The sequence below is a fragment of the Necator americanus genome, chromosome V, assembly GCF_031761385.1.
Source record: "Necator americanus strain Aroian chromosome V, whole genome shotgun sequence".
Lineage (NCBI taxonomy): Eukaryota > Metazoa > Nematoda > Chromadorea > Rhabditida > Ancylostomatidae > Necator > Necator americanus.
The window spans coordinates 4113160-4137901 of NC_087375.1; the positions used below are offsets into that span (position 1 = coordinate 4113160).

Below are 24742 nucleotides of genomic sequence, written 5' to 3' on the forward strand. Positions count from 1 at the left end.
AACAAAATAGTATTATTAATATCTAGAACATATAAATCACGACGAAAACAAAGGGAGAAAAGAAAAGCAAAAAAGAAAAGAAAAATGCATCCGAAATGAAGCATTCTGAATATTCTTTAATACAAGCCCACTCATAGCAAAAATTCCAAATATAGTGATGTTAGCAGAGCGATTGCTATCGCATAAAATCCATCACGTAGCCTGGACGAGTTCTCCTGGTTAAGACAAGAGTAATAACGAGGATAATCGGCAAATTCCAGTGAACAAAGTTGGCCGGCCCTAAGATACGAGCAGATTCTTTTTTTTTTTTTGAAAATCCAGAACAACCACTTTTTCGTTTGGTCAAAAAATCTTCTTTCTTGTACGTGTTTCAGTATCTTTTCTTTGCACTTCTTTTTTTTTTAGTAATCCAACATTTTTAATAGTATTACCAGTATCTACTCTTATTCTAAAAATTCCCCACTTACCTATAGCTATCCACGGGCATCTTCGGATCCCAGAGTACAGAATTAAAATTTATATATTTTTGAAATACGGTATTGTTAGTCTTCATCTGTTCCACCAACGTAACCATTGCGTTCAAGTCAATAGGTCCTGCGATACCGTACTCCTTCTTAAATGAGTACTCCAGAGTGAACGGTGTAGTTCGATTATTGTTCAGTTCAGTGAGGTTAATGTAGTAAGTGCTAAAAAATGCATGTGTACAGTACTATATCGCAAAACACGTAAACAATCATAAAATACTAACAAAATATCGTTGAAGGTCCCATTATAGTCCACATCATATACTCTGAAAGCTGGATTATTCGCTCCAGCACCTTCTAGTGATGAGAACCACGGTGTGACGGCGGGAGACATAAGAAGAAAGCCCACTGCTTTACCAGAATCATCCTTGAACGTAAAAAATATAAATTAGTAATATTACTGCCTATTATTACTATTATTACTTACTAACGTAAAAAATATAAATTAGTAATATTACTGCCTATTATTACTATTATTACTTTGATATTACTGTACTATTACTACCTCTATAAAGAAAGAAACCACTTACCTTAACGAGATGAAAAGTATCAGTATGATGATGACCGAAAATCATCATTCCGATCACATCCGAGTAGTCCACCACAAGTTTGAGGAATTTTTCATTATACGGGTCACGAAACCATGTGAAATTAGGAGTTCGTTCAAAAACTAAAAGGTCCCAAGTAGACAATCGTGCATTTTCGTTCGAACCACAACAAAATAGCAGAAAAAAAAGAGAGAATTCTCTTCTCTCGGCAAAATTTTGGCTTCATCGCATTTTTTAGGATTTTATTTATGAACTAAGCGAATTTTACTGAAACCCAATAGCATATAACAATTCATAACGCGCCACTTCTACATACGCGCTGCACCAGCGAGCGAGCGTCCGAAAATCAATTAGGTTCCTTCAGTTGCCTATTCAGGTGAAACGAATGAGTAGGCTCTTGATGGATTCAAGCCAGGTTGGGGCGTTACAAGGTGCCTCGTAGCGAAATTCAATCCCAAAAGCCTTTTCCACGTCGTTTTTCAGGTTTCAGGGTAATAACGGAGAATTAAGCGTGATCGCACTCATATTTTTAATCTTCACCTCTAACCACATCTTTTCGTGGAGAAATCCCAGCATCGGAAAATACAACACAACCCTTACTTACAAGTGAAAAATTATATCATCAAAAATTTCCGCAACACTTCGTATCAGCCGATGGAAAGAGATTTTGGAGTCCAATTTAACAGTAATTTTATATGAAAATACATAACAACCCTTATTTACTAGTGGAAAAATTGTATCATTAAAAATTTCCGGAATTTGCAACAGCCTTTCTCTGCTAAGTCAAACCGTTACAGAATCCACTTCATTCATGTCTTTTTACAAAAATTCTCTTTTGAGTAAGTCCACTTTATTCACTACTGCTATACTTAAATCACATACCTCCGGGAGCAATATGAGCGACGATGTGAACGGTGGAACTACATTTAGGCGATGGATTTTTGCGACATTTTGAGGCCGCCTTCAATTCGGTTTCCATGAAAGCAAACTGATCTGCAGGATCTTCTTTGTTCGTGAAGTTATCGTATGCTTTGTTTGGTCTGCAACAACGACAAGATAACAACATATTTGGAGAAAGTAGGTTCAGAGTGAAGCTCAATAAAATAGAGATTCTTGATCTACAGCATTTATTACAGTAGTTTCATCTAGGTTTCTAGGATTTGAAATAAAAAACTATTTGTCCGGGTGGTCTTGTCAACTGGCTTCGAAGAATGCGTTATTAAGAGGAAGTGAACTCTACGCTGCTCCATAATCCACTGACTCGCTCGAATAACAGAGGTACCCCTTTCGTCCTTAAAGGCAGCATTCCACGAATCTGACGTGGTGAGGGAAACCGCTGGAAAAGCTAGGGATAGGATTGTAGACTGCGATATCAGGGGTGGTTTCGCTCATCTCTTCCTAAACGTCCAAAAAACAGCGTGAAATGTTCCGTTTTTGAAATGTTCCGACGAGTTCAGCTGCGATGCGCCACCCTTGTACACGCGCCGCATCCAGCTGCGCAGCGGTCGAAACCCAGTGAGTTCTCCTCAACTGCCTATTCAAGTGAAACCTATGAAGAGGTTGCTGAGAGGACCAGAACGTATACATAGGAGGAGCGTTCTAACGTCCCACGTAGGAACTAAAGTGGTTCCTGTGCCGTTTTTCAGGACGATTAGGGAGAAGTGAGCGGAACCACCCATGATCCCGGAATCTACAACCCCAACTCTAGCCCTTTCCGCGGATTCCCCCACCACGTCAAATTCCTGGTATGTTGCCTTTAACTAAACAGCATTGAGACGCTACAATCACTCCCTTTACTCTGTTTATATTTGAATAGAGTGATCTAGCTCTCTCACTTGTAGATCGATTGATTCTATTTCTTTTTCAAGCGATTTCAAGCGCACATCATCTGAGCGGAGCGCTTCGAAATAAGTTCAGAATGAAACGATATAATTATTAATTGACTTACTTGTAGTACAAGTTTGTGTTAAGCATAAGAATAGAGGTATTGCCTAGATGATGTTTATAGTAGCCTCCAAGGAGAAATCGATCCTGGAAAGGTAGGGATTATTTGAACATACACTAAACCAAGCAAGACTTCGTAGAGAAGTAATTTTAATCAATTTCTTATGATAGTAAATGCAACTTCCAAAGATTATTATTATTGTATTATTATTACTGTTATTATTATTATTACTTGGCCGTGCAAGAAACACTTGGAAGCCCCTTGGTCGATCTCGGGTACCCCGACAATGTAATAATATTCGCTTCAAGCATCGCGAAGTTTCAATATGTCGTAGACCTTGTTTACGTTTATCAAAATAAACTGCAGCCCTCGGTTCACGACTACCCCCTGATAAACGTGAGCAGACGTGGGTTCCCGCGAGATCAAGGGATTTCTAAGCAGGAATCAGAGTTAACGGACAACAGAATCGAATTTATAGACGAGTTCTGTTATTTGGGTTGCATACAGAAAAACGACGGCAGCTACGAGAGAGATATTCAACAAAGATGCGCTTGAGCCACTTTTGCATTCAACACTTTAACGAAGTGTCTGTGGTGGACCCCAATCGCCATCGAAGTGAAGCTGCGTGTCTACTTATTCGCCATTCGCCCCTTCATGATTTACGAATCAGAGACCTAAAAAGCCCCGAAACGGGTAATGGGAAACCTCGAATGTAAGGAAAGGAAGTTGCTTAGACGGATGCGTGGCTACTTCCGGGCTGTGGTATGCCACAACGAGGAACTTTACTCAGAAGTGAATATGGTGTACCGGCCCTCAATACCAACATGTTTCCCCCCCCACTAAAGTATAGAAAACCGTCATCGCTTTCTTGGTCCCATTATAAGGAGACAATCGGGTCGTCTTCTCCAAGCTGCCTTGAGGATGCTCATAGACTTAAACTGGAGAAGGCGACCTGGATGTAAAAGAAAGTACTGGACGGAAGCGATGAAGGAATACTAGAAGAAACTTAGCATTGACAGACACCACAAGCGAGACGTGACGTTTCGCAGAACATGGAACAGCAACGGATGGACAGATTCTCAGCGAAAATGCGGATAAGCCGCGTTAGGCCATAATATCCGTCCGACAATTAAGTTAGGTAAGACAAAATTATTTATCCGTTTATATTAGCCACCACACTCCCCAAAAGGGACCACCGTACCAAGCACCCCGGCCCCCGGGGGGGAGGAGAAAACAACAAAAAAAAAACCCCCCAAAAAGAATGAAGAGCTCCACACACACCACCCCCCCCCCCCCCCAAAAAAACAAAAAAAAAAGGGGGAAGGGGGGGGGGGGGGGCAAAACAAAAAAAACAAAAAACCACAAACAAAAAAAAAAAAAAAAAAAAAAAAAAAAAAAAAAAAAAAAAAAAAAAAAAAAAAAAAAAAAAAAAAAAAAAAAAAAAAAAAAAAAAAAAAAAAAAAAAAGAGAGAAAAAAAAAAAAAAAAAAAAACAGAGCACTACAAACGCACGTACCCACGCCCACACCCACGCCGCCCCACACACGCCCCCCGCCCGACAAACTGTCTTAACATGCACGTGGCGTACCGCACGGCAAACACACCCACTCACCCACACGTCGCAGGCCCACCGCACTCCCCCACACACTCGTCGCCTAACCGCCCACAGCCTCCGATGGCACCGTGCCCACGCCACCCCCCCCCGAACCCCGCCCCTCCACCACCCGCCCCACTCGTGCCCCGTGACGTAAAACCCACCGCGCCCCCGCTCCGCCCCCCCCGCGCCCGACCCCCCACCCCACCCCACAACCCGCCACCCCCCCCCCACCCCCCACCCCCCGCCCCCCCCACCAAACCCCACCCCCCCAAAAACACCCCCACCCCACCACCAACAAAAACCCCAACGCCCCACCCCCAACCCGCCCCAATACTGACGACCCCCACACACGGCCCACCCACCACGCCCACGACCGCCCAAACCACAACACCAAAGCACCCCACACACCACCCAACAACCCCCCACGCCACCCCCCCCCCCCACCCCCGCCCCCCCACCCCGCGCCACCCGAGGGATTCCCAAAAAAAAATAGCCACCATTATATTTAGTTATGCACGACCGCATACTTCAGCAAAACTTGTTGATACAGTAGAACAATTATACTCAATTGACAAACATAAGGAAGAAACTCTACAGTGATAGCAAGATGCAAGGACGCACAAAGGTTCATTTTCTATATTTCTGTTCCACGAATGGTGCGAATGCTCGTTCCATTCCTCTTTATTCCACGGTTGCAATGTTATCGTAATCATACGTCTGATGTGAGTATCTGTACTTTGCACGAATGTAATTGTCCAGGAAAGAGGGTTTCCGATGCAAGGTATTACGCTGTTGGTCGGCATGGTCACCGTGTACAGTAACATGTGTTCCACATACAAGTGAAGCAATTGAAGCGGATTTTGCGCGAAGATGGAGGGTATGGTTGCCGAAAAAGTGTCCTAATGTACCACCTCCAGATCAACTAACACAATTCAGAAGGTGCAGCACAAGTGTGAGTTTTTGAATTGTTCCCACGTTCTCCACGCAACGCTACGTAGGAACATGTAAGGTAATAGTCGTTAGTCATGGATTTAAAAGCAGCATATCACGGGGTTGATGATGTTGTTACCCTGTGGGCAAATATAGAGTTCGCGTTGTAGACTAGTATGGGCATATCCCTGTTCAATTCTTTCTAATCGTTTGAAACAAAGCGTGGGAACCGCTTTAGTTCCTACGTTATTTTAGTTTCCTAGTTTTCGTTAGTTTCCTACGAGATACGTTAGAACGTGCCAATGTTGTACACGCTCCGGTTCCCTCAACAGTCTATTCATTAGTTTTACTTCAGTGGCTGCCAAGAAGACCTCATTGCACGTCCACCGCCCACTTGTGGACGCGACGTATATACAGGGGACGCGTTCTAAGGTAGCTCGTAGGAATTAATGACGTTTGCCACGTCGCTTTTCAGTAGGCTTAGGGATTCTTTTGCCGATTACTGTAGAATTATTGCGTCTATCTATTTATTTAATCTACTTCCTAGTGCACAATCTTCATGTAGGTGATTCATCACTAAAATATGCAGCTAGCTGAATAAACGTAGGGATAAATGTCATCGTCAATAGATCCGCAGAACACGGTAACATCATGGAAATGACTATAAAACTAAGCAAAAGTCAAGTTATCCGTCTTATTTTAGGTGCCCCCTTGTCTGGAATTGGAAAGTATACTGCGACCATCACCACGAACCGTTTATCGCTTAGTAGCTTTATTGATGTTGGTGCTTCTCTCTGTGATACCATCGTTGTATATATGTTGCAGGTAACTTTTAATAACCAACTGCCAGCCATTATTGACAGATGAGTCGAATTTTTTTTTCAGGTATTCTTCCGCTGCTCCAGTAGCTCGATTGGAACAAAATGAAAAGACCTTACCATTATCAAATATCCTGGATACGCTACGAAATGAAAATGTTACCAAAAAATCGCTTACTCTAAGGAATTCCAGTTTGAAATAATATTAGGCCGACTAGAACTTTCTACCTTTACAAGAAATTGTTTACTACCATTCTTTTTGAACTGTTTACGATTATCGGCTTTAAATTTTTGCATTAGATAGTCTCATGCAATATGGGCTTAAGAGAGGAAACATTCCGATATAATTAAAAATAATACGAAATAAATTATTCATTCAAGCTCGGACTGAGATACAGTAAATACATAGTCTGAAGAAATCCATCAGTATCGGGCTCTTTCAGTTTAACCCTTCTGGCAAATGTGCCCAGTAAAGACTGTGGTCAAAGTCTAATATAAGAAAAAATGTGAATCACCTCTTTAAACACTACTTTTCCAAGCAAAACCTAAGGAATTAAATGCATTCAGGTGTGATCAAAGGCTACCAATTGCTAGATTAAGCTTCCATTCGATCTTGGATGTGAAAAATAGGCATGGAAGGTAGCCAGGCACTATAACAGCGCAATTTTCGAATACAGAATCCGCTGGCGTCTAAAATTTCGATGTCCACGCTTGGCAATTTGCCAAATTCTCGCAAGTGACCTCATCAGTATCAGTATTGGCGGCAATCTTTTGTTCGTCTTCATTCTTTTTCTTCTTCTAATCTTTTCGTCTTTTAGGTTTCTTTTTCCCTTTTTTGTTATGTTTGCTATAATCGCTTATGTTATATAGATCCAAATTTTATCTGAAGTGTTCTCAAATTATTGTGTTGTTTTTGTTCATATTTTGTTTTTGATAATTAGCTCAAAATTGTATTTATTTCTATGCTAGTGTCTTTTTTTGTTTAGAAAGGAGGGAGAGTTACGCGAAAAAACAAAAAAAAAAGAGCACTAACATGGAAATAAATACAGTTTAAACCAAATTTCAAGGGCAGAGTACAATATAGACCTATATAACAAGAGCGAATATAGCAAACGTAACAAAAATACGGAAGAAGGAACATAAAAGGAGAAAGAACCAGAAATAAAAGAAAAAAGAATGAAAACTAAAAAAACTTGCCGCCAATATCGATCCTGATGAAGTCACGCGGGAAAATTTGGCAAATTGCCAGATGAACCGCCCGCAGGCCGTCTGCGAGCGGTCAAAAGCCGCGTTGCTCCAGCGCAGCCGCTCTTGCGATTGCACCGTGCTTCACATCGTTTTGACCCGACTATATGTACAGTAACTATTTAGCTACCTCCTATATCTAATCTAAATCTAAAAGCATAGATGGATATCTTATTCAACTTTTTTGACATACCTTCTTAAAGGCATCACTCCACGAATGTGAGGTGGTAAGGATTACAGGTGAAGTATTTGTGTACGGGATGGTAGACTATGGGGAGGGGGTGATTCCGTCCATTTCTTCTTAATTGCCGTAAAAAAACGGCCCGGAAGATACGGCTTCAGGTGTTTTGGCGCACTATTTTCTACAGGGAGTTCGACTGGAGCGCGCCAGCCGTGTGCACGCGCCGCATCTTCTGGGCCGTTTTTTACGGCAATTAGGCAGAAATGGACGGAATCACCTCCCCTCTCCATAGTCTCCCATCCCGTATACGAATACTCCATCTGAAATCTGCACCACCTCAGATTCGTGTGGTGATGCCTTCAAAGAAGAAGTACAGTTTTCTGGAAAAAAAAAACAAAGACTATGGAAAATGTAATACCTTTTCAGTGGCATTGATCTGTTTCTCCCATAGCTCCCAACCTTTCTCATACAATACACTGCTTTTATCGAAAGCATTAGCCGGCGAATAGTCGTGGTTACCGAAGGTGGGAAGGATTGTGACATTTGGAAATTCAGAGAAGAGGGCTTCTGTTGTAATATTGAGGACATTGTTTACATCTGAAAATAAAAAGAGCGTAAGCAAAGTAGCATTCATTCATATCACAACAAATCGTTCAAATTACCCAGTGTTCAAAAAAAAAACTGAACAAATTCCTTAGACCTTCGACCTCGATCGTGAGGAAATAGCGGGAGCTCTTATCTACTGCGCTACACCCGCCCACGATATTTTTCAAAATACTCCGCTCTTTTTCACGAAATTTTAACTATCTACCAGTTTCATGGAAAAAAGAAATACTGAACTAAAATTGAAAGAACTAACAGAACTTCATAGGGATATGCGATAAAGGAAGTATATCGCACAAAAACACCCGAGGATTAAAACATGATGACGACCTCTGGAGTGACATCGCATGGATTAAAAACTACGATTTGGATTCGAAATGCAAAAATATCACATATCTCTGACACAATAATTTTTGGTGATCTACCTGATTTCTATCATTACAAGGTTTTTGGTGACTTGAACACAAATCAAAAGTAATCGATCGATCCTCCACCTTGACACCCGAAAAGTACAACCTTGTCGTTCCCCTTTCGCCTATTGAGCAGGAATGAAACATTACTAAATAAAATTTGGTGGAAAAACCCCCGAAATATTCGTCAGAATTAGTGAGGTGATTACCTTCAGCAAATAATGCTCATTATATTAGAATGTTCGAGAATTTTCTATAATTTAATAATTGCAACAAATTGCATACCTACATCTTATGGTAATTACCAATTTATTCCAATTTTTTCTTCGAATTTTTTCACTACTATTATCGAGAAATGTATATCTTGACACGACAGCGGATCAGAAAAACTAAGAACCTCATTTTAATTTCATAAATCTTATAAGATATGACAAAAATTCGTTTAATTGCGTACTTCATACTTGAATTTTCTTGGGAATTACAAATTAATTTAAAATCACAACATTGTTATACTTACAGTCCCAATCATAATTGTCAATATGAGGGATATTATCTCCTGTCCAAATGATGAGATCGGGATTTGGGAAAAGCCGTTTTGCCTCTTTTAAAGCGTACATCACGAGGGACTAAAGAAAAAATGTTGATCCTCTATTCTCCTTTTTCCAAAATTTACATATGAAATTCGTACCTGTGGTGCATCGCACATATAGTCACCGTATTCACCCAATTTTCCATCGCCGGTAGATCCTTCATAATGGCACATCTTCTTATTATCACCATTTATAGAATAATCAACGTCAAGATGAAAATCTGCTAGTTGAAGAATTTGTAGGGGATTCACATAAGCAAAAAGTGTTAGTAATAGGATCATAATTTTTTCCTGAAATATTTAGCTTGTTTGCAGTAATTAGAAAAAGACGTAAGTGAAAAAGGTGGAAATATTATTCACAGCAGTTATAAAATAGACCGACGAATTATTACTATATCGAGCTAGTATAAGATAGATCGAAATATTATTTACAGCAGTTATAAAATAGATCGAAGCGAAAATGGTGAACAGGAAATCTCAGGTGAAAAATCCAGCGAAATCGGCCAGTAACGGCAATTTCTGTGTTTTCAATAACATCAAGTACACCACCGTTGATATAATCGATTCGAAGAATTGACTATGTAAAGTTCATCATCATTTCATCTGATTAAACAATATCTAGTTATTCTAGGCAACTAAATAATAAGAATGAATAGCGGAGGCAGAGGGAAATAATAGGAAATGAGAACTATTTATTCAGCTTCGAATCAGTTCCACATGACATTTGTTGACCAGGTGACATTCGGGGTGGTACGTACGATCATCGTTGACTTTCAGTTCCAGTTATATGATCAATACAACGAATGACTTTAAGCGATAATTTTGTTTTTTTTTCTAACATTTGACGGAAGATGACACATGAATCATTGTTAAATGTTTGTTCTCTGCTGTTGGTGACTCGCTCGGATCAAAATAATTCGGATTATTTTGTTGTTAGATGATACAACCTCCGCACCAGGGGAAGCGTCGACTATTTTGATCTAACTTCGACTATCCTGTGGTGTAACGAGGCGTTTGAAGAGATAGATTGGTTGGTATCTACTAAATGTCCCTAGATTTACATGCTAGTGAAATTTTCGGTCAATTGATCGATAACTCCGATCTTCTGGCAAATCCTAGATGGCGATGATGGATAACGCTTGGGGCCCACTGAAATCGACTCCAGAAAGTTCTATGGGTAGGTCTGTTCGATTCATGAATTTTCCGATCATGACTAAACAATATGAAGTCTGAATCGTTCACTAGTTTGTTTGAGCAGAAGCAAGATTGTTATTCACCTTTATTCTGGCTAACCCTTTGCTGTCATCACCTTCTTCAGGGCCTGGAAAATCAAAGACACATGTAATCTATCCCCTCAAACGCCTCGTCACACCACAAGATATGAATTAGCAAAGAGATTGCTTAAGGACGAAGTCAGAGAAGCAGACCACAATGGCGCTAACCTTGTTAGCCGTTAAGCCGCGATGTTAGCGGACCACCGCTTGTTTGAGTTGCGCCGATAGTGAAATGAAGTCTAATATGAAGTCTTGTTAGCAAATATAATATAAGTACTTACTATACATATTAATATTTTATACTATTACGTCAAAAAGCAACTGATAATGATATATATATGACACGCACTTCTGTGCTCACGTCAAAACGACCTAAAGATCCGGGATACACTCCGGGACGACGCGATCTGAAGTCCGTGTGAAGCTGGCAAAGGTCCCACCTTGAAGGTGATCGATAGTTCCACGAAGCTGCTTCGAACGCAGCCACTTAGGTAACCACAGAGCTTCGGACTGTCTTGACCCGCCGACTGAACGCGACAACTCTGACGCAACGTACGCTGTTCCTCTCTGTTACTTCTTTTTATGCACACAGATTCGCTCTTCTCTCTGCCGACCTCTGATCGAAATCGCAACGCGTTCACTTATGTTAAACACATTTAACGCCGACTATAATTGAGATTTGCGGATCCTTCTAGTATTTCCTGGATTGGTTTATCGACATTTCAGAAAGTATAAACGGAAGATGAAATGAAAGCAATTCCAGGACAGTCAGCTCTGATTCAGTACTAAATGATCGGAGGTGATTTCGATGAATGAGTGATAAATGAGTGGTGAATGAGTCAAGAGCATTCTAACTAAGAGTAAAGGACAAATGAATCAGGAACATAGGAATAGAGACAGGCTTACGGTGTCACTGTACGTAGAAATAGAGACAGGCTTACGGTGTCACTGAAATAATGAGAAGAAATACATAAGGAAAATGAGGAAATTACTTGAAATCATTAATTATTCGGTTAATTCACTAATGATCAGCTTTATAAGCCAGAACTTCTAGCTAAATGTTGACCTGTTTCAACTCGATACTGTACATGTTCAGCAATTGTTTGCACTTGTTCAAACAAGACCATCATCACGTGATTCTGCGAAACAGCTTTGCTGACTGGCCACGTAACGGTGGAAATATGGTCGGCCCAGCAAACGAAAATGATACCCGGTACAGGCTGAGCTCGATGCGGTGCGGTGGAGCGTAGCGGTTAGGATTGAGGAGGGACCCTTACTAGCACCACCTTTCGCTGCAGTTCGCGATGCTCCCACCTCGATTCTAAGCGTTGTCCCCTCCGCGCTGCTTCGAGCGCTGCCGCTTACGCATTTGCATCGTGCTTCACGTCGTTTTGACCTTACTATAGGTAGCATTCTTCCACATTAGGATCAGTAACGGCTGCTTTTTTGCGCTGCATCTCAGTTCACTTTGAATACCATCAAAAAATTTGTAAATCTGTCGTTTCCCTCTGTTCGCATGATTTTCGCAGTCCAGAGAATATAAAAATAAAAAATAATAATTGGCAGCTGAATGATCTTTAGTGAACATATAAAGAGTTCAGAGAGCAGATAGAAGTAAACTAAGATTGTAGAATAAATTAAGATTTGACTCATGGAGGTCAACATTTTTCCTTCCATACACTAATCATTTATATACAGATTTATTTATAACATGGGTACCAATTGCGTATGCCAACAACAGCATTCCTACAACAACAACAAATATCAAAAATATAAAAGTGCCCTAATGTGAGAATTCAATAAAAGGAAAAATCTGAAAAATTCTCATAAAATACATAAAATGAATGAAATGAATTAAACACAAAATAATGTAAAGTACAATGCAGAACAATTCTAGCCTCAAAAATAAGATTAACGAACCCATGAAGCTGAAAGTTAATCCCGGTTCATAAGAAACGGTTGAACGGCCCATTTTTTATTACAAGAGTTGATCATGGCGACATGGAAAATGCTCGACAACTCGAATCACAAAGAAGACGAAGTTGGCGTGAAAAAAAAAGATATTAACTTCTCTTAATTTTAGAGCGAAAGTTGCTTGCTGATTGCTGCTTTCATGTCCACCAGAAATCATTATACGTAGCTTATTATTGATTTGCTTGAACTGTGGCCAAGATTGGTATTGATATTTATTAACAGCTAACGTTTCGGCGTTTTCGACTTCGCCAGTTAAAAAACAACCAAGACGACCTTCTCGAAGATTCAACATAGCAGAGATGGCCCAGAAAAGACTTCGTTCTGTTCACTTTACATATCTGATGATGTGAACAGAACGATACGGAGCTGCCTGCGAAAAGCGGGTCTTCAGAACGAAGTGAAGGTTGTGGAAGTCCACCAGCAAACCTCAAGTGTCAGCTGGTGCGTAATCGTGCGTATGACCGACTCTGCAAAACTTCCAGCTGCTTGATTTGTCCGCATGGCAGAGGGGTGATTGCATGGTATCAAGAGTGTGTATCGTATCACGTGCAGGTTGTGCGGTAACGATTACATTGGAAAAACAGAAAATCCATTTTCAGAAAACAGAAAAAGAATAATCCATTTTCGTGTTCGGGTCAAGAAATATCTGGATGAAGTCGAAATGAGGAAGAAATTTAAACTCTCCACCTCTCTCGAAGTACACGGTAGAATAAGTGATCAAAACTCCGATATAGAGGTGGAAGTTAGTATACATCGTACGAGTACGAGATCATGGCACGCATAACACTAAAGGCACTTTAGGTCACCGCCAAAAGTCCAAAAATGAACAAGAAGGATGAGTGCATTGCGATCACAAGCGAACTAGTTTCATATCAAGATCTGGGCGTGATTGATCTACGGGGCGGGCCGTCAGGTGCCTATAAAAAAAACTCTCAAGACTCGTACTTGTTGTACATGGTGGTTTGTTGCGTAACCAAATCTAGCAAATAACGTAAGCATTAACCGCTGTTTGACTTTACATACCGTTCATATGTTTTCTGTAGAGTGATAAGGCACTTGAGAGAATAAGTCAGTGATGGCTTTGGTTTCTTCCGGCCTCTGACAAAGGTGAAAGCCCCAAAACGTTGGCTGTTAATAAATATGTATACAAAACGTGGCCACAGCTCAAGCAAATCAATAAAAGGCTGCGTATTCAACATACCAAGATCAAAGGGCACTCGAACATGGGCAATTCTAGGAAATCATTATGTACGTAAATACCAGCGAGATCTACTGCTGGTAAAGGAGAGAGCCGGGGACTGCAGATCCTGTAAGCTACTGCGAGGAGCAAGTCCTGAGCGTCTTTTTTATTTTAAAGGCGAAGAGCACATAGAAACAAAACGTGAAACAAAACGTATTTCCTAAATTTTTCATGTATCCTTCAGTAGAAGAATTTCTCCCTCAAAAGTAGGAGAAAGATGATCCTACTTCGATTTTTTTAATTCTACTGATTCACCTTTTCTTCTAAACTATTAAAATGGAGCGTCAGGATAATAAAACGGAAAGAGTTAATTTTGAAAGAATCGGCTAAAAAACCTTAAACGTGGTGGAACAATCTGTCTTCGAACAAACATTACTAATTTGTGCAGACAATAAATCACATCACTTTAAATATATGCTCATTTCGTAATTTCGTAATCATTTTGTAGCATGAGAACGACCTGCTAATCCACCAGACAATGAAAGAGAAAAGACAATTTTTCTGTATGTAATTTAGCCAAAATTCTAATTCTGTTCTCTCTTTCTATGTTTTTTGTTCTATAGCACAGCCACGACTGTTAAAAAAATGAAAAGTAAAAAATAAATAGGAAACAATAATAAATAAATGATGAAAATCAATAAATCGTAGCACATGAAAACGATTGATGAAACAGAGTAATCATTTACTAGGACTATTATCATGTATCCCAGTGACGAGCAATGCTTCTCACATGATAAGAAAGAGTAAAAAGGCGATAATAAGGGACAAAAATGTCGTAATATGCGCTCTAAATCGTTCCGTCTCTAAGAGAAAATCACGCTACAGAAAGACGTAAAAACAGCAATGTTATCAGTACAGAAAAAACACTTGACATACTTTCAACAATTATAAAAAAAAAGACGAAAAAAATAGGCGTACAGCCATATTGGCTGTTTCAGTGTGACAGTTTCAAGCCAGAAAGACTCCAAAACAAAAAACCTGAAGAATGGGCACCTATGAGCAACAATTTTATTATAGATAATGTTATACTAATGGCATTTGCCATCTTTAAACAGGAAGTGAATAACTTAAACATTGACAACGGGCTGCATTTTATCATAGAAGTTCGCAAGATCCCCACCAAGCACTAAGTTTAAACAGTTTCGCAGGTTTTTTTTTCAAACTGAAAACTTTTATTGAACATTGACAACAGCTATAACAACAAATTAATCGAGAACGTATTCTCTGTAAGTGTTTACTATCTCAGATACTGGCCAGTTGGAATGCACGAGCGCCTAAACCTGTGTAAATAAACGTTATATATAAAAATAAAAGTGGAAACATGAATTGAGAATGAGGTCCGATTCCTAGAAGATCTTGCTAAACTAGAAAAAGTGATAATTTACCTTTTTTGACACTTTTCCGGAGTTCACGAAACTGCCCAGATTGGGGATGGAGGACTTCTGTTAGCATGGCTGAAATCCTGTGATGATACGTACACTGTTTCCTCAAGTTTGGGAAAACCTATTGTTTGCATGTGGTATTAAAAGGCTAGAGACAGCATACCACAAAATAGACGATGGCGGGATTTCTCCAAGAAAAAATAGGGTTGGGGGTGTAGATGGCGACGTGTTCACACTCAGTTCACCCTCATAGTTTCGAAAAATGGCGAGGAGGATGCGTTTTCGTTACATTTCCTGCAAAGCGCATTATAACACACTACAAGCGAGTGGGCGGATGGGAATCAACTTGGTTTTCTCGGCAGCCTATTCAAATAAAACCAATAAATAGGCTGCGGGAACCCGAGTGTTGCAAGGTGCCTCATAAGAAAAATCATAGCGGAATACCGCCTCACCAAGGCTTTCATCCCTTCGGGGTCGGTAAATTGCTACCAAACATGTCTGGGAGAATAAAAGTACTGACTTGACACATCGGCCAGCCACCGCAAGTCAATGTATAGGCCCGTTTTACACGTTCGTAAACCTCAAACGATTCTGAATTGAAGCGAATGTGGGGCGATCCCACGTGGACTGATTAGGACCAGAAACATTATTATTATTATTATTATTATTTTTTTTTTTTTTTTTTTTTTTTTTTTTTTTTTTTTTTTTTTTTTTTTTTTTTTTATTATTATTATTATTATTATTATTATTATTATTATTATTATTATTATTATTATTATTATTATTATTATTATTATTATTATTATTATTATTATTATTATTATTATTATTATTATTATTATTATTATTATTATTATTATTATTATTATTATTATTATTATTATTATTATTATTATTATTATTATTATTATTATTATTATTATTATTATTATTATTATTATTATTATTATTATTATTATTATTATTATTATTATTATTATTATTATTATTATTATTATTATTATTATTATTATTATTATTATTATTATTATTATTATTATTATTATTATTATTATTATTATTATTATTATTATTATTATTATTATTATTATTATTATTATTATTATTATTATTATTATTATTATTATTATTATTATTATTATTATTATTATTATTATTATTATTATTATTATTATTATTATTATTATTATTATTATTATTATTATTATTATTATTATTATTATTATTATTATTATTATTATTATTATTATTATTATTATTATTATTATTATTATTATTATTATTACTATTGTTATCACCATCAGGAACATTAGAATTCTTATCAAAAGATCTCTTCTCCTTTTAGAAGGTCAGAGATACAGTAGATGCCTCTCTGAAGCACCTTTTTTCCTTCCATACTGTCTGTTTTTATCACTTTCTTCCGCTTCATATTTATTCATTTACTTCAAAACTTGCAACATCATCCAACTTTTTGCACGGAGACAATTTAGGTCACAAAAATCATGCGATGGCAAGGTACCAATAGTCTTCTTTCCACCAAGTTTCGAGCAGAATTATCATTATGTAAGATGACCACGAACTCGTAATCGTAACGGAAGCAAGTGGAATCACATGAATTACGAAGAGATGTTCGGCTTCGAGTGCATGAAACTGCCCGTTGAAAACTGGAGACATTCTAGCAAGATTCCCATCCTGAAATTCCAATAAATGTGTACTTTTATTCCAAAGCAGATTAGTGGCTTGTAAACTACATGCTTAAGTGTTAAGAAAAGTCCTACTGTTATTGATGGCAACTAGTATCTTTCTCAATGTTAACAATAAGTGAACAGACATAAGCAGTGAAGACTGGATTTAAAAAAGCATGCAGAGAACAAATTCACTTTCAACAATTTGCTGCAATCAAGAAGTGATTAACAGTACAGGAAGTAACAGTAGAAGCAGTAGCAAACATAATAATACTAGAGGATGGAAAGTAAGAACAACACTGAGCGGATCGACTGCACGAGCAGAAAGTTGCAATAGACAAGAATCGTTAGTGTGTTCCTGCCTAATTTGGACTCCATACTCGCACATGTCACAAGCAATAATATCATTGGACAAAAAGGACAAAGAAACCAGTAAAAACAAAACACCCACCTTCGAAAGCGTAAATAACGTAAGGAAAGTAACAAAGAAAGCATGAGAAAAGAAAAAGAGAAACATCAACAACTTCTTGCTGTTGCTGGACAACATACTCGCACTCGCTAGAAAATTATTAAAGCCCTATAAAAATTACCAATAGGCACTACTTAGCAAGAATACCAGGACATAGTAGCAGAGTAAGGATAGCACCGTCGACCAATTTACCAGTAAGATTAGCACTATTTGTCGCTATATCCCAGAATGATGCCGTCGCATAATTCAGGATGCAATCTGCAATTACACTCATTGTAAGCAGGATAACGACCAACAAATTTTGAACGCCACTAGAAGACATGCAGACCTTGATGAAAAGAGTATAGATAAATATAAAGTACAAAAAAGAGATCTTACTCAGCGCTAGCGTCACTCTATGGAGATAAGAATGAAAGCCCCTGTTGAACCCAACCATGTTAGTTTGCGCCTAGTTAGGACTGCTTTTCTTACTTCTCACATATGCCAACTATCCAACGAGAACATACGCCACAAATCTTTTACCATACATGCATTAGAAAAAAACAAGAAAGAAAATTTGAAGCAGAATGGAGTGTTGAAAAAATGTAAACTGCAAATGACACGATTATGTATGAATTCAAGAGGAACGGTGCCCTCAAGACAACCAGAATCTGGACGGTTACTTGTGTGGTCACGAATCGAATGACCAAGGGAATGGCCTCTCAAAAATTTACTAACAATACCCTCGAATTCCACACTTATGTGTTACTTCAGTCACTACGCGTCGTTCCTCGCGATGTGGAGGGCGCTACTTGCAGATTGAAAGTAGCACTAATGGTCCGTATTTCCACGATTAATACGAGGCCAAGGTACACAAAGGAAAACATTCACGGTATAGGCAGTTGCCCTAGAACAACCAACACAGTCAAGTAATATTCTCTAACCGATTAAGCTGCAATACTGTTAACTCGTGAAATTAGAGGATCATATAGACAATTCCTGAGATTAGCTGAGGCAATGGTTATGATGTACTGAGAATAATGAAGATCAACGACAACACGAGTATGAATATAAGGGCTCGTTATCGATTGGTGAAGCGGAACAATGACGCGAGTCTTCGTATGACACCACTAGTTGGTCTCAATCTGGTAGCTCCTAGCTAGCTACTTTCAAAATATGTATTGCGAGTGACCTCCACCGCAATCAGCAGCAACTCGATAACTAATCGGTGGCTGCTGTTCAGGACCTTTCGGTTTTCCTCACTTACCCTAGGCTATCATTGGAGTTCACAGGAACCACACTCGTCCAAAAGCCTTTTGTATGTGCAGAAGCGCTCATATGTACGCGTTTGGTCTGGGCTACCCCGCCCCTTTGTGCGCGAACCCTGAGTCACCCATCGACCTCACTATCGATCGGCTAAGAAGCGCTAACAAATGACTATGGTCGTAAGGCATAACATAACAATAAATAGCTAGGTACCAAATATACACAATGTACATTCATAATACTCCAATAGTAACAACTTATGGCCTCTGATTTTAGAAAATGGAAATTCCGAGAGTTCAATTGTGGGTCTCAGATGAACATCTGGATATAAAAGTTGAACTGGAGAACAGTAGTACTTACACAACAGTACAACAGTACTTCCGTTGAGCAAGTGTAGCCTAGATAGCTAGTCTGTAGTGATTCATAGAATAAGACAAACGAACAAAATAGAGTTTATAGAAGACAAAGGAACTCCGCAGGCGCAATACTGCAAGTGCTGTATATCTCATATAGCTCTTATATTCTAAGTTATCTCAGATCGTTTGTGTTCGTATGTTCATGATTCTCGCGGTCGATAATTTGGAATCGTGGTAAACATCGCTCGAACAACGGAGCTTTTTGTGTTGACTGTGAACTCGACAAAGCACATGCAGCTGGCCATCTGCGAAGCGCGGTGTGGTAAGCGAGGCATAACAAGTTTCGAGGAGAGCGCAATCTTAAGAAGTGAGGCGGGGTTTTGTCAGTTCTTCTAACCCCTGCTCATCATCATTTCGTCAGAAAATAACTGTAAATTCAACTGCATCATCACTAATCTAAATTATCGTTTAAAACAAGCTTAATCATGTTTAGTAAAGCACATAATTCCCTATCGAATAGCATCCAAGGCATTGTCAAAAACACTGTGTTTTTCACACAAATTTTCACTCAAAAGAACGCCAGAACTTATGAGCAACCCACTACGTATATGAAATTTAATTCAAGTCGCTTTATCTAGAATAATTTCATTTTTATTTTCAGATGTGTGGCTGCAGTTTCCGTGAAATCTATGTGTTCTATATTCTATTCTATATTTCTACGAGTTTAAATTTGGCCGATTCTGTTCTGTATTTCCTACACGTTCAAACTGGGTCGAACTGCCACTGAGACCGCTCGAACCATCGAAACAATTTGGAGCCAATGGAGTATCCACGTATGCACAGGACAACACTGGTTCGGAGAATTTATTCAAACAATATTATTTAAAACAAAAACCAACAAAATTACTCCTTGAAAAATTGAAGAAAGGAACACTGAAGCACTGCAGAGCAGTACTTTGATAAGAAGCTCTACCAAATGATACAGTTAGATTATAATTTTGTAAAAATGTCAGGAGCGAAGAAAGTGTACACCATCTATAAGAGACAGTGCGATCACATGATAAAAGCGCTCAGGCTTCACGACATGAGCAACATACCGATGACCATAAAAGCAAGGAGTGTGGACATTGATATCAGGCAGTTGAACGATCTGGCTAATGTTGGCATTCGTTATGCCCTCACACATTCCTGGGAGAAATGTAGGTGTGAGATTCGACTGTGCAGCAAACGGCGACAAATGCTAAGATCGTGATCTACAGAGAGTTTCAGATATTCCTTGTGAGCTTGCGAATGAAACCTTATTGAGCAGCTGTATATTTGTGCTCCCCACCTGTGGAAACTTGCCACGGCGTTTACACACTGCAAGAAATTGGTGATAGTTTGCAGACCACGAGGTGAAGCAGTTTGGGAATCAAATCGAATCAAATCGACGCTCTGAAAACAATGGAAATCACAGGGGATGCTGCGGCTGCTATGAAAACAAATGAATTCACAATGTTCAACGTCATTCCATCTGACGCTTAAACATTTGCATGAGTAGGACTCGAATGTCGCCAGTCATTGGAATCAAGGCATTCCTGGTTGCTCTGCAAGAGTTCGTAAGACCTCACCTAAATTCCTACTTGCACAGCCTACAAACTTCGTTGATAAAAAGAACTTTCTGTGATGTTTACCACGATTTCGAATTATCGACAGCGAAGAACATGAACGTAAGAATAGAAACATTCTGATTCAGACTTAGATCACTTGGCATATATGGACCTACATGTCACCGAGCGAGTAATGATAATTGTTAAAGGTTAATATATTCAATAGTTGTGCGTCTGTTGGTATGTAAAACGCGTGTATGTTTAGTTACATTACTCGGAGATTGAATAGATAAGGGCTAGGGAATGCGCGTCATGAAATAACATCGACGCGTATAAAAAAGTTCACGCGTACCGTAGTCAGTGTTTCGCGTCTATTCTGCAGACTTTCCTTTCGGTAGCATCTGTCATTTATTCATTTTTTGTAGATCAATTTTGTGAATATAGGGATTTGTCCGTTTGTTGATATTTATCGTTGATTTTGTTAATAATTGATAAAACTTGGCTTAATTACCCAGGTTTGAGGTAGTGTCAGAAAGCACGGCGTGGCCTGACATCGTCCGTTCGCGTGTCAGAGGAGCGAGCAAGAATAACCTCAAGACATTAGTTCACTATATCAGATGTACAGCACTTGCAGTTTTGCTCTTGCGGTGTTCGTTTGTCTCTTATAAACTAGGACTCGGATGTCGCCAGTCATTGGAATCAAGGCATTCCTGGTTGCTCTGCAAGAGTTCGTAAGACCTCACCTGAATTCCGACTTACACAGCCTACAACTTTCGTTGATAAAAAGAACTTTCTGCGATGTCTGCCACGATTTCGAATTATCGACAGCGAAGAACATGAACATAAGAATAGAAACATTCTGATTCAGACTTAGATCGCTTGGCATATACGGAGCTATATGAGATGTACAGCACTTGCAGTATTGCACTTGCGGTGTTCGTTTGTCGTTTATAAACTCCACTATTTTGACCGTTTGTATTCTTCTATAAATCACCGCAGATAAGCTGCCTAGACTACGCTGTTGTCCCCAGTTGAAGTATTGTTGCGGAAGTACCACTGTTCTCCAATTCAACTCCTATATCCAGATGTTCATCTGAGACCCACAACTGAACTCTTAGAAGTTCCACTTTGTAAAATCAGATACCACAAGTTGTTTTTTCCTCAATTCATTCATACACTTTTCTGCTTCAAGTTTTCTTTCCTACTTTTTTTTCTATATGCACGTATGATCAACGATCTGTGGCGTGACATGTGGTCTTTAAATACCTGGCATATGTGAAACTGAGGAAAGCAGTTCTAACTAGGAGCAAAATAAGATGCTTGCGTTCAACTTGGCGCTTTCATTATTATTTCGAAGAACATCGGCGGCAATCTACGACAGTGATTGCGATTTTGGGTAGGATCTCCTTCCTTTTTTGTACATTGAATTCCTACGAGCCGGATGAACACTGGCAAGCAAAAAAAAAAAGTTGTTGACGAATAAACAGGCTGGAGAGGAGACAAACGACAAGTGTGGCGCACAGCCAGCGGAGGGATGAACATGAACAAAGAGTCCATAACTTGAATCACGAGCAGGGGTGCAGGACCTCTGAGAACCAGCAGTAGGGGGGCGAACTATGCACTGTTATAGGAGAGGAAGAGGTTCGTTTTGCTCATGAGCACCTATGAGTGCTGAATACTTTCAGCCGAAGGGTAAGAGATATTTTTATAATCCGTATTCGTATTAGCGACAGGCGTAATTTTTTTTTATTGTTAGTGGTTCCAATTTACAAGTGTACGAACTAGCAATCGATTTCATTTCTATACTGGTGTGCTTTTGTCTTTTGATTTTTCTCCAATAAACGTTTTTTCCCCTCGTCTTTCATCTTTCCTGGTCCTTAGGAGGCGTCACGCCGCTGTTCAAGATTTGTTGGTTCGGAATGTTGTTGTCGTTTGCGCTTATCTGGCCGGGTATCTGATGTGCTCACGATTTTCTCATTTTTTTTAATTAATTTTTTTTCGATGTTTTTAACTGGAACACTGTGAAATGAGAATTTCTCTTCGTTCACAACCTACTGCAGTGTATATCGTACTGATTATACTCCTTCCCTACGCCGTACATGGCGCTCTATCATACATAACCTAATCATATGCATTTAAGCGATGGTCGCATAAAGGAAGCTCAAAGAGCGAGGTACAGATAAGACATTATTTGAGAAGTATTGCGCCATATGGGTACTTTTATATTGTGCAGGAGGTGTGGGTGCAGTCGAACAAGCGCTGTACGGTCGGTTCTACTAGTGGCAGGAGTAAGTGTCACTTACATTCGTTGCCATAATTTTCTGCGATTTGGAATTGGATTAGGGACGACCTTCTCAGAAGACGTGCACACTACTTCGCGCATGTCCTTTGCTATATGCGATAGTACATTTAAAGTTAGCGCATATGCATAATACGCATACATACGCATACATACATCATACACAATCCGTTTTAGATTCGCAACCGGAACGCGACACGTTGCGTTCACGACGAACGTCGCATGCAACGCGATGATGCTTGGTTTTAGCGGTCATGAAGGAACTACAAGCACCCAATGGAAAGCTGCATACATTGACTGCTGTAGTTGAGGTGCAGATATCCGGGTAGGTAGACACACGAAAAAACCCGTATGCTTACGCAAATATATAGAATAACCTAATTTAAGAACTTCATGTGGGTTGAGCTTGGCCATCACACAATCTCGGTTTCGATGTTATGATACCGCTTCGTCAAAAATCGCCCGTATCAAAGATATCATTTTGAAGTTGGCAAACCTTTCTGAGCAATAATTTGAGCTACGACGTCATCTAGATACATGTTGCAGACATCTCGAGGTACTCAAAAAACGGCTTTTCGATCAAATTCCCTTACGAGGGTCCTTATAACGTGCCACCTTCTTGGGCGGTCTGGTCCTCTCGTAGACTATTTATTTGTTTCACTTGGAAAGGCTGCAAAAAGAACCTCCTTGAATTCCTCCGCTCGCTCGTAGATGCGGCACTTACACAACTTGGGTTGTAAAGTGTCTCGTAAGAAAATTCGATCCACAGGAACGTTCCCGACGACGATTTTTCATGACGATTTATAGGAATCGAGCGTGCTCATGCTCTGTGATATGCATCTTTAATCTTGCTTTTTTCCTGAAGAGATCTTCTTAAAGACCTTGTCGTCAATTTCGTTGTATTTATTGTATCGTTGTATTTCAGTATTCAGTTCGTTGTTTTGTAGTAATTTTTTTTCTAGTATTTACATTGATTTTCTCCTGATTCGTCTTTAAGTTCGAATGAGACATTTCAATTCTTTACATCTATTCGCAGGAATTTGACATGCTTACATACTTTATCAGGAGTAGTACTTGCATACTATTTCTTCTTTTAGCAGCCATAAAATGTTAGTGTTTCCAACTCAGCTCAACAATTGAGAGGAGTGAACCAATGTACTCGCTTCCTGAACTAGCAAAGTTGTACCTATAATTCCGCCGCGCAGGAGGTCGATTTGTGACTAATGAGAGTAGATATCATGTACTTCTGAAACTTGTTTACTGACTTGTTTACTTACTGTTTACAAACGTTTACTCAAGAACTTGCACTGCTCTGAGGTATCTGAAGTTTCTCTGTAGATCCAACTAGATCATGAATGACAGTTTACTTAGAAGTCCGAATCATACCCTTCCTTTGCCTTTTTACCAACCGAAATTATTGTATTTATTTGCCTGCTTTAGTTATATTTCCCGATATTTTTGTGTACACAGTGTCACATTCCATTTTCTCTCTAGGCACTTGACCTATGCGCTTGATTTCCGCGGAGTGCCTACGGAGGAACTTTTTCAAAACAATTGACTAGTTTTCGACCGGATACTCAAATGTTTGATCGTATTTAATACAAGCAAAAAAAAAACCAGAAGAGAGCAATCAGACTCGTACACGCTGCTCCATCGGAAAGCAGATCCGTTTCTTGTACTGACACAGGAACGTCAACGTCAACAGCAATGCATTCAAACGCTAATGAGACAAAAGATAAAAGATCTAAATACACCAGTTGCATTGTTTGATGAAGTGTATGTCAACATAGAACTAAAATTTATATACAAATAGACAATAAAATTAGAAACATTCTGACAA

General features: G+C 39.2%; 4 protein-coding genes across 7 annotated transcripts; 2 read left to right on the top strand and 2 right to left on the bottom strand.

Moving 5' to 3' along the window:
* Positions 1-131: 131 nt before the first annotated feature.
* Positions 132-12076, bottom strand: RB195_012862 (uncharacterized protein; the record flags this gene model as incomplete). Of its 4 annotated transcripts, none has more annotated exons than XM_064202433.1 (11): positions 132-279; positions 468-686; positions 749-891; positions 1055-1194; positions 1955-2112; positions 3021-3103; positions 8206-8384; positions 9318-9426; positions 9489-9680; positions 11104-11190; positions 11978-12076. In XM_064202433.1, the coding sequence occupies 11 exons, from the start codon at positions 12074-12076 to the stop codon at positions 132-134; spliced, it is 1557 nt and encodes a 518-aa protein (XP_064058312.1). The 4 variants fall into 4 exon arrangements, with proteins under 4 accessions (XP_064058312.1, XP_064058313.1, XP_064058314.1 ...); XM_064202434.1 differs by having other exon boundaries at positions 9489-9610; positions 11941-12076; XM_064202431.1 differs by lacking the exons at positions 8206-8384; positions 9318-9426; positions 9489-9680; positions 11104-11190; positions 11978-12076 and adding an exon at positions 4039-4071.
* On the top strand, positions 5267-6564 carry RB195_012863 (uncharacterized protein; the record flags this gene model as incomplete). Its single annotated transcript, XM_064202435.1, has 4 exons — positions 5267-5335; positions 5395-5565; positions 6247-6368; positions 6429-6564. The coding sequence occupies 4 exons, from the start codon at positions 5267-5269 to the stop codon at positions 6562-6564; spliced, it is 498 nt and encodes a 165-aa protein (XP_064058315.1).
* Positions 12077-13459: 1383 nt separating the features above from the next.
* Positions 13460-16604, top strand: RB195_012864 (uncharacterized protein; the record flags this gene model as incomplete). Its single annotated transcript, XM_064202436.1, has 2 exons — positions 13460-13550; positions 15895-16604. The coding sequence occupies 2 exons, from the start codon at positions 13460-13462 to the stop codon at positions 16602-16604; spliced, it is 801 nt and encodes a 266-aa protein (XP_064058317.1).
* RB195_012865 (uncharacterized protein) lies at positions 15507-20142 on the bottom strand (the record flags this gene model as incomplete). Its single annotated transcript, XM_064202437.1, has 5 exons — positions 15507-15553; positions 16840-16951; positions 17396-17480; positions 17548-17671; positions 20112-20142. 5 exons carry the CDS (start codon positions 20140-20142, stop codon positions 15507-15509), a joined length of 399 nt encoding a protein of 132 aa, XP_064058318.1.
* Between the last annotated feature and the right edge of the window lie 4600 nt (positions 20143-24742).